We start from the raw sequence: 11,290 nt of genomic DNA, 5'->3' as shown, positions 1-11,290 counted from the left end.
ATATTTAAATGCTAAGTATAATAAACACAATTCCAAAACAAAATTGTGTTACAAAACTCCAAAAAGCAAAAGACTTAGTGCTTAAAATAATATAATTATCATTCAGCTAATTTTTGAGAAAAATTCTTTCTGTTCAAGGTAATAGGTTTCAACGTTTCATCTGAATATGTGCCCAGAAACTGAAAATCTGCCAGCAAACGTTTCATGAGAAATTGTATTGTACTGGAGTAAGTAAGCTTATATTTATGTGTATTTTTTATCAAAATAAAAGATCAAGTAAGTTTTGTTGTCTCAGCTTACTTAGAGAAACTTATCCATACATACATACACACACAACAGCATACAGGGAATAAAAAAGAAATAAAAACATCTTATGAACTTACTAAACATGTGTTCAAAACTATGAATTTATAGCAGATCAGTCAAAAGTTAACATTTTCCTAATCTGAAAATGTATTTCCAATTGATATCTCCACGCACAGAAATGCTATCTTCCTCGCACATCTGCTTACGAGATTCACATGCCACTGGTCTTGAAGTAACTCCTACCTACATCTATATGTTTAATGTGAAATGTGTTAGTGCATGATGATTCCATCATGTGACAAAAGCCCTCCACCAATAGGAGGGCAACACAACCTTCATGCATAGTAACTCCCCCTAAGCACTTGCAATAGTGATAATATAATTCTTTGACAAAGCAAGACAAAAAAAATATGCACCGGAAGTGAGGAGAACATGTGGGAATGTGTGTAAAGAATAGTGGCAGAAATACATTTTCAGATTAGGAAAATGTTAACTTCTGAGACAATAACTCAACTCCACATACAGAAATGCTAAAATCCCATGTTGAAACTGTCGAGGGGCCAGTGAAAAAATTTACCTAGATGAGCTCCTATCAGAATGCATCCAAAGGGAAGCCATGGAGTGCGACACCTGATGGCAAGAGCTCAATAGGGGCACAGCCTTGAGAGACCACATCTCATCTCAACTAGAATATACTTTTAGCCCAAAAATGTAAGGGAAGAAAAGAAAATGAGTTCCAAAGTGACAGGAACAGGTGCAATGAGGACATGAACATCCGAGCACTTGCACACAAAAGGTCTGAAAAGCCAATATTTGTAGTGTGGTTAGGACCTGATCATACTGTAGAGTGGGTGCTACTGAACTCTACTGAACAGGCTTTGACTGCAGAAGGAGGGCACATTATGTTTATTTTATGTTTCTAATGGTTGATCCACACCACACAGACAATGTCACCACTGCCTCACTTCTTACCGTACTGCACTAATACCAAATGGAGAGGATTTTCCAAGATCCACCATCCCAGCACAAGGAACTGGTAAGTGGCAAGGGTCTTCCATACTCCATTTGAAAAAAAGGAGTGGGAACTCACACTGTGAAGACCTGGAGAAGAATCAGGATCCCCATCAGACCACCAGCCAGAAAAGTTTTTTCTAGAGACAGTGCGAGCAAAAGAAATGAGCACACTTCCCTGGTGCTGGCTTTTTCCATGACAGTCTGTGGAATTGGTAAGATTTGAATTGTACAACTGCAGTAAATATGTATACCACAAAGATACCTTAAGTGGTCTTGCAGAACACCCCATTTTGCAGTGGGCACTGGTAGAGCCAGAGTGTGTAGTTTGAGCACTTTTCATTATCCTGGCACCATGCAGATTTTTTTGGAAATAAGCATACCCTGGGAAGCAATACCAGCCACCTGGTGGGACCCTAAATAATGAAAAGAAAGAGGAGAGAAAGAATAAATACACATACCTATCTCAAAGATAGTGGGTCAGTCAAAGAATGGTGAATGGTGGAAGTCAAAATCCAGAAGAAGCCAAATAATAGAGATAATGAGAAACTAAACTGTGGGAAATCATCCACATGCCTGCCTGGAAGATTTCACCTAAAAGGCTAGCAAAAATGGGAAACAAGAGAATGAGTCAGGTGACAAATGTTTTGGGAAAAAATCTGAGACAGCCTGTAAGCATCCACATTCAGGAAAGTATATATCAATTGGAGAAGTTAGCAGACCCATCCAGTAAGTGTAGAAGGGGAGAGGTCCCAGGGCATAAACAGATGATGACGGGGACCCCAAAAGGGAGATGTCATTAGTAAAACTGAACAGCCCAAACAAGACAGTAGTCAATCAGAGTCTGAACAATCATAAAGATGATATAAAAAAGGAAGGGATATAGGAGAAAAAGTGTGGTCAGCTACCTGATCAGCAGAGGTCTTTGGAATAAAAGACCTGTCCAGATAGAGGAAAATACAAGTGCTATAGAAGAGAGTACAAGAATAATCAATAGCATAAATGTCCAAATGATGGCAACCACTGGCAAGAAGTAGGAGGAAATAAGTCTTGAAAGAAAGATTGTATAAAGAGCAAGAAGCCAATGGCTGAAACAGGTCACACGTGAGAGTGTGCAAAATTACATTCAAATCCCAGTCAGACATGGGAGTTGGTGAAGAAGGAAGGAGCAGAAAAGAGTGAAGAGTACAGGGGAAAAAAACACCCTGTGGTATCAAGAAAGATGAAATGTAGTGGATAATACCACCCAATAACCAGCAATGGTGAAGACCAACACACCATGATTGAACAACCAAGTAAAATGGGCAGAAAAATGGTTAATAGTAGGATGACTGGAAAGAAAGGAATGGGGAATGGACAAATGGCAACAGACAAATCATTTACAAACAAAGTTGAAGGGCAACATGAATGAGACAAATAAAATACTACACAAACAGTTAGGCCAGCTCAACATGCAATGGACAGTGTATCAAAGCAAGAATATAGAAAATTATGAGATCAGTCCTAGCTGACAGCATCGACAGCCAGAGCTAAAGTATAAGGAACTGGAGACCAGAAGAAAGAGAAAGTTCAGAGGGGTGGTAAAGGCACCTATGAGAGGCATACCCAACCAAGAACAAATGTAATGAAAAACCTAAGGATGTAGAAACCACTCTGTTGGTAGAATACAGTCCAGCCAAAACAGGCAGTCCACCAACAGGTTCATAGCTCTTGGCGACACAACAAGCCCAACGTGAACGGGCTCAGAAGAGTAGGCCCAATTCCCAAAAGCAAATGGTCCTGGAACAGGTGTCCCCTTGACGGTTGATGTAAAAATGAAAAAAAAAAAAAAACGTAGAATTGTTGGAGTGGATCATGACCAAGTGATGACCAGTACAAGCAGTAAATGGGAACATGACTGACAAACAGTGAAGTGGCAAAACAGATTGTCAGTGAAGACCCCTATCTGTTGAAAGAAAACTTTGACCAAAGGTTGGCAAACCAAGACAGATGGGTGCTTACAGGACCCAAACTGACAGGATAGTTGCCAACGAGATGTGCAACTGCCCTGATGGCAGGCAGAGGGAGTAAACTAAATAGTCTTAAGGATCAGGGTTGTAGAACAAAAAACATGAAGAATCATAAAGTACTGGTGAAAGATAAAGAAAGGAACATATCTGAGAAATGAAGTACTGAAACAGTGTTGACAGCTGAGGACTTTCCTCAACTAGTAGGGAGGTACCCAATGTAAATCCAGTATGAGAGAACAGGCAATCAAATTCTCTTTCCTCCTGTTCAAATTAAAAATTAAGGGAAGGAACATCAGAAGAATGGACAGGAACAGAAGGTCCAAATTGCATGATGAACTACACAACATGCTGCACAATGGCTGTGATGTCATCTTTAGTCAAAGATCCCCTTGAAACCATAGTAGAGATGGGGCCTGTGTAGAGTCACATCACTTGCACAGGACAAAATTGAAGTCACCTTCACTTGAGAATTCAAGTATAATGAAAATCAAAGTTTCATTAATGAATGCAAATCTCATCAAATTGAAGCCAGACAAAATTTAAACATGCGTGCCATACAGTGTTGGGGAAAAGAATGATGTTATTACGAGTGCAAGTGCATAGAGGTTGTGTCGCCCTCCTGTTGGTAGAGGACTTTTGTCATACGATGACATCATCATGCACCAGTGCAGTTCATGTTAAACACACAAATTTAGGTGGGAGTTAGTTTAAGGTTAGTGCCATGCAAATCTGAGGCAAACAAGAAAGGAAGATTGCATTTATGTGTTAGGGGCAAGTTATAGTCTCAGGATTAAGGCTTGAGATGTCTGCAAAGATTCCCAGGTAGTCTTTGAAATCACAACTATCACATATGCATTTTGTCACTATAAAGTTTTTGCATATTCTTTCTTAAGTTAGATAACAAATTAATGCTATATATTTCACACAAATATCTAGTTTTTACTTAACTTTTTTAAATCTCTTGATCACATATTACTCTTATAATTTCTACATTTTCATAATCCAAAACTGTGTTAGGAAAAGATATGATTGAGGAATGAAGCGTTTCCACACAACAACAGACTTTTCAAGTGTAAAAAGCTCATACTATAAAACTGTTTTCAAAATTTCACCAAGCTTTAATCTTTTTTTTTAAAACCTACCTCTTTAAATTTGGAACTCAATACAGCCTCTAAACTATTGATAATTTTATCAAGGTACGGTGTTAAAACAGACTTTGGACAGTCTTCAAAGAAATTCACTAAGGCGGCCCCAGCATGGGCCTGAACTCTAGGATAAGCTGGATTTTCAAGAAGCATTAATAGCCCAGGTAGAACCTGAAAGGATTGAATACACAAAGACCTTTTAAATTAGCCTGGTGTTCCATTAGTTTAAAAAGCAAAATTACATTAATATTTTACAAAAGTTCAAACTACTACTGTAGAAGAATGAGAAACATATAAAAATAATCTAACTCTTTATATGGTTAACAACAACGTAATACTGGGTTCAAGTCTTAATAATGTTGACAACACTAAAATTCTAGATATGTTTTTATGAAAACATGCATTAAATTTTGGTAAAAGTCTTCACAAAACTGAATAAATAATATAAAAAATAAAATGAGTACAATAGCAAGTTGTACATGAAGCTCTAATACAGCTCTGAATAAGATTCTGAAAAAATAATTAATCCTACTGGAGTTCCTAATATGATATACACCTTCAAAAATTTCAATCATTCACAAGGCAAAAGGAGTATTTAACAATTCTTCATATAACCTGATAATTTACTTTATATAAGAGTTTGTATTTGCAAACTGTTTAAATCCACAGAGTATGAAATTCAGTTTTATACTTACTTTATCATGGAATTTTTTTTCAAATGTTGGTGCAAAATCAGTAGACATTTGTCCTAAAGCATTACAAGCTGCATATTGAACCCTAGGATTCTTCAAGTGTAGAAAAACAAAAGTTAATTATACTCACAAAAAGAAATGGATTCATAAAATACAAAGAAATGAATGATCATTATCAATACTGTAGATAAAATGAAAGAAACTGAAGGTTAAAGCAGATGGGATAATTCTAAAATATTTAATATAATCAAACTATGAATTTATTATACATTCATGGAAAACTATAAATAGGTAGTCATCTACCTTCCAGAAGGAGATATGGAGGATTAACTGCAGATCATAAAAATGATTTGCATATGCAACCCATGGCATCATTGGCAACATAATTGGTTTATGACAAATTCCTGACCATTAATAGTGCAATACCATAAAGGAATGAAAACAGAAACTTTTGGCTGATCCTAGATCCCACACCACAGAGCTCAGAAGGTCCAGAAACCATCCTTCCAGGGTCTTTATGCTCTCTGGTGCATTCTAGGACATTCTGAGGCACTAAATATTCAAATTTTTCACTGCTAAGATGAGCAGTAAACAATGGAATTTTTTCAACATTAATTCATGTTCCAATGATCAAAGTTACAGACCAGTTAACATACAAACTAACCATTGCATAAAATACTTTGACAGATACTTCATACAAGTTTATAATTGCAAAAATTAGACCAGTTAAGTAAAAGTGGTTAAATGATGAAATACAAGCAATACTTATACAAAAGATCAATTTCCACTAGGGAAAATTACTGCCCAATCCTTTACAGATGGAGTGTTTTAAAAGGTAGATACAAAATATTATGTACATTCATCTATGAATCTTCACTTTTCCTGTTTTTGGTTTTTTCCTATTCTAAAGCAAACTGATGCATACTGAATTTTACATGCATTATGACAGCCATTATTTCAGTAAACTAAATTGGAAGATCCCAATTTAAACTGCAGCCAAGTGTAAAAAAATTGAATGTGAAAATCAAAGAGAACAAGTGATGGCTTTCTACAAATTTTTAAGCAGTAATTGTCATTCAAGTGGTTACCATTTTTCATAAATAGCTGTCAATACACAAATTAAAGTAAAATTCTATAAGACAATATGAGGCATAAAGCAAATATATATAATCAAATCACTGAGTACTCTTTCACAAGACTTGTCACATTATATAAAAAATAAAATAACAAAACAAGTTAAACTGAGTTTACTATTTCATATTGTCATAATATACACCACAAAAATCAATAAATTTTAAAAACAGATTTAATGTTATTTCATTACATTTGTCATATTATAGAACATAAAACTACACAAATTAAATCTACCATTACTCCACTAAGCTCATGTTTTACAACAATGACGACAACAGATTTAAAAAGCAAACTAGACAAAAGGACTTTTTTCATTAAACATTTTATACAACATAAATAGAAAAATGTGTTAGAAATAAAGTACATTTATACATTAAGTTACTTAAGATGAATTCTACAAAATACTGGACCTACAGGATCTTGAAGGTAAGGAAGAATTCCATCAACTAACTGTGGTAGAGTTGCTTCCATCTGCCTATGGCAACCCTCACCAATAGCTGATACTGCCATTAGTCCTGCATGGCGGTGTTTCCAATCAGCTGCACCAAAAATTATAAGATTGCTTATCTTTTAATTGTTAGAATTAGCTCTACATCTAAGCATTTTTAATCTTGAGCTAATTATTGTTGCTTTAAAGTTATCTTCTTACAAAATTCTTTAGACTTTAAGTAAATCTAAAAAAATGACATATCTACTCAATGTTGTAAGAGTTAATTATGAGGAACACAGCTGGAGCAACAAAGAAAGTGAACCTAATGAGGAGCACAAATGGAAGAACACAAAAAATAATTAATAAGAAGCACTGAGTGACAAGAAGTAACACCCAGAACAACTAGAAAAGCACCAAGTGAATAAAGACTAATGTATAGCATGGATGGAATGCATTCAACAAATGAAATCTAATGAGGAGCATGGCTGGAATAGCTCCAAGCAAATGAAAATTATTTAAGATCACGGGTAGAAAAAAAAAAACAGTAAAAGAAGATTAATTAGAATCACAACTGCAAGAGCACCAGGCAAATGTACATTGATAAGGAACACTAAACAAATGATGATTAACACTATCGCTCCAGGAATCCCTTACTGAGCATGACACAAGGTTTTAGTGTCTTACATTCAAAATTATTAAACTACTTTTTGTTTATGTTATACCAATTAGAATATCATAGAATCTTAGCTAATAATCCATATTTTATTAATATACAAGTTTTAAGTTCTTAATTCTACAAGGCAATATTTAAAAAAATCCTGAATTTCCACCAGCGTGACCCACATAACACATTTTAACTTAGCATGTCATCATCCCTATTTTATCACCACCCCTTAAAAATGTATGAAATTAAATGTAAAATACTCTGTATAAAATCGTTATTGATGAGACAAACCATAATTTATATAGTCTTCAATTTTGTTTGGTTACATAGCTATCGAATAGAAAATCCTGTCACACCCACCTGTTACATCATTTCTCAATTCCCTGATAGTTTTCTCTTACATTTTATTATATATTACCTATAACCAGTAGAAAGTCAAGGTTTTCATATATCAAATGACATATTGCATAACATTGTCTTCTCAATAGGAAAGCATTAATATCACTCACAGTACAAGATTTGTTCCCATGGGAAAGTTAACAACTAGCTTGGATGAATTTGTAATGGCTTTTGTTAGAAAACCAGAAAAATTGAGATGAAAGTGAATTTGTCTATTTTTTGCATGCTATTAGTTTATATTCTTTGGTGCATTATTTAATTAAAAAATTATTAAATGCATTACTATTATTGATATAAAAAGTTAGGGTTAACTCTCTTCGAAACCAGAGAGCAAGAAAAAGATTAGTTAAGTATTTTATTTCTTGTTCTTCATATTTATTCTTAGTTGTTATCATAAAAGTAACTAAAATCTAGAAATCTAGATCATTCTAAGTTATTTAAGACTAGATTAATTAAAATAAGTAATAATAATATATTTAAAATGGTTCACGAGGCACGCACGCGAGCAGCTCGTGATTAATGTAATTTGATAGCGTAGTGTGACCTGCATGTTCTCCGAGTGATTTACAACTTTTTATGGTACGGAAAATAATGAGACGTGGTTCAAAGGGCAACAAAATAATAAAATGTAATCATAAATAGATGTATAATGTTACAAACTTAGAGCTACTTAGGATAAACGAATGTAGTCTCATATTACAATTTGAAGTCATTTTAGAAAGAAAAAAAAGGTTAATTTAGGTTTATTTCGATATTTCTTGGTGGTTACGAGGTCAGTCAAATTGACTGATCCTGTTTTGAAATAGGGTACAGAAAATAACAGATAAACTATAGTTTAACTGAAAAAAACGTTTGAAATGCATTTAGGAGGTTTTAGGGATTACACAAAGGAAAAGTATTTTTAATTTTAACATGAAAATTACTTTGAACACAGACTATTCAAAACAAATACTCAATATATTCATGGACAAATCTTTATTTTATTAAAAATACTTCACTAAGAAATATGACTTTTTGTATGTGGAAGACTTGTAATATTAACTGAAAGACTGCCAAATTGTTGTGAAGACATACACACTATATTGAGAGCTATAAGTATGAAATCTATAAACACTTTAAAACGAGTACAAAAAAGGTCACATGGTTGGTCAAATCGACCGAGCCCAAATTGAGAGTGTTAATGGGAAGAACAGCTGGAGAAATACGACAGGAAAGCATTAAGCAAATGAGTAGCACAGCTTGAAGAGTACTAAGCAAATGAAATTTAATGAAGTACATGGCTGGAAAAGCACCATCAACTGAAGACTAATGACAAGCACAGTTAGAAGAGTAACAAACAAATTAAAACTATTGAGGTACGAAGCTGGAAGAACATTGACAACTGAAGACTAATGAGAAGAAACTAGAACATATTCAATCTAATGAGGAGTACAGGTGAAAGAGTAATAAATGAAAAGAAACAAAAAACTCTTGAACAGTATGATTCAAAGAGAACCAACTGAAGAAACACTAATGAAAGCACCAAGCAAAGAGTATCATGTGAAGACTAATGAAGAGCATGGTGTGAAGACAGATTTAATACAAAGCAATGAGTGAAGCCAATATGCTAGCATGGATGGAAGAATATTATGTGAATAAAGACTAATGAAGAGCAACAAATGAATGAATTATTAACAAAAAGCACTGTTCAAAGACATCAAGGTAATCATTACTAATAGAGAACACAGTAGAGTACAAAAATACTGTTTGAATGTATAGCTGGAAGAATATTAATTAAATAAAGGACAGCTTACCACTACTTAACATGGCTGGGAGAATGTTAATAACTATTGGCAACATCACTTTTCCTCCTAAAGCGCAAGCAAGCCTATCCAATCCTGTCTCTCCAACTACTGGGTTACTGTTTGAAAATTGAATGACTTATGTTAAAAATATAAAAAGTACAAATACTATAACAAAATGAAAGCAACTAACCCACTACATACATTATTTGAATATGCTTGAAATGGAAAATGTAGTCAATATGCATCAAGAACTGTCATAAAAGGCATCATTTATACTAATCAAAAAATCTCCCAAAGAATATCAAGTAACAATACATATTCTATTGCAGTACGAAAAATACTTTAAAACCTATTATTTGACATCTGGAAATATTCTTCTACTTATTCCTATGATGACCCACGACCAAAGTAACAAAATATTTCCAGGATCTGTGATATTACAAGTGAAATGAGATGTGCAGACAGGACAGTGAAAAAGACAATGAACCTGCAGATGAAGTCCTGACGTTCATTGTAAATTTTCTTTTTACTAGTTCAGCAATAAATCTAAACACAATTTTCAAATATTTCAGGCAGGCAGTAGCACTGCCTATGTAGGGATGTTCATTGAAATGGTATTTTAAATACCTCCTCAATCGGTCATCAGAACTTCAGAATACTATACAGTGTTTCCTTTTATAACAATATCCATGTAATGACTGAGTCACAAATTCAGGGAATGTCTGTAAATATCATAGCAAAATTTTGAATTTCTTGTTGTTCTTTCTTCTGCTTCATTTTATTACATGATAATCAAAAACCAAAACAATGATGTTAACTAATTTCACTGAGGTTACATAGTTTTAAACAGTGTATCTGCCTTTATCAGAATTATTAACTATTAGTAATTTAAAAAAAATAATTATAGTATAATTAATGTTATCATTACCCCTTGAAGTTAGCTTTCTTAAGAAGTTTCTTTAAAATGCTTATGTACGGGATGAAACAGGAATTATCATCCAATAATAGATAACCAATAAATATTACAGTTGGAACCTCATTGTATTTAGAACTTGGTTATAAATACTACCTTCCTATGTCTACTGAAACACTGCATTAAAAAAAAACAAGCAAACAAGTAAAGAATAAACATTTGAAAAAAAGAAGTAAATGTAGGGATGGCTAATATAAATCTTTCAAAAGCAATGCAAACAAGATAGTAGGGATGGCATTTGTATCATCCCTCCATAATAGAAGAGACAAGAAAGAATTAACATATAGCAATATATATAACTATTCAATCACAATTGGGTTTAATTTATCCTATGTTTGTCTGTTAACATTCCACTGCAACATGTTCCTGGGCTATTATGTAGGAATGATGCAAATGCCATCCTTACTATCTTGTTTGCAATGTTTTTGAAGGACTGAGATTAGCCATCCCTACATTTTTTGAAAATTGTTAAATTGTAATATCTAAAAAATTTGGAAAATCACTTACACAGTAGTTTTATATCCAAGTATTAAATCACATAAAATGGTGAAATTGCTCATTAATAAATCACTAGCTCAAACATAACTATATCATAGAGAGTCAAAATCTAAACAACAGCTTCACAACTGCTTTCATTTTAGTTAAGTTTGAATTCCTAATTTTCTTTCAAACAAAAATTTACTAAAGCATATAGCAAAAGTTAATATTTATTACATACAAAAAAAATCTAATAATTTTTACCT

General features: G+C 33.5%; 1 protein-coding gene across 1 annotated transcript in view; it reads right to left on the bottom strand.

Moving 5' to 3' along the window:
* Positions 1–11,290, bottom strand: part of LOC106457704 (importin-5-like) — an 83,116-nt gene that overhangs the window by 39,952 nt on the left and 31,874 nt on the right. Inside the window, exons 10-13 of the mRNA XM_013917151.2 lie at positions 9,584–9,690; positions 6,712–6,836; positions 5,167–5,256; positions 4,469–4,642 (exon numbers count right to left, since the gene is read on the bottom strand). Coding sequence (XP_013772605.1) covers positions 4,469–4,642; positions 5,167–5,256; positions 6,712–6,836; positions 9,584–9,690 — 496 coding nt within the window. The remainder of the gene's footprint in view (positions 1–4,468; positions 4,643–5,166; positions 5,257–6,711; positions 6,837–9,583; positions 9,691–11,290) is intronic.

This window comes from Limulus polyphemus, unplaced genomic scaffold, assembly GCF_000517525.1.
Source record: "Limulus polyphemus unplaced genomic scaffold, Limulus_polyphemus-2.1.2 Scaffold363, whole genome shotgun sequence".
Taxonomy (NCBI): domain Eukaryota; kingdom Metazoa; phylum Arthropoda; class Merostomata; order Xiphosura; family Limulidae; genus Limulus; species Limulus polyphemus.
This window is presented reverse-complemented; position numbering and strand designations above follow the sequence as displayed.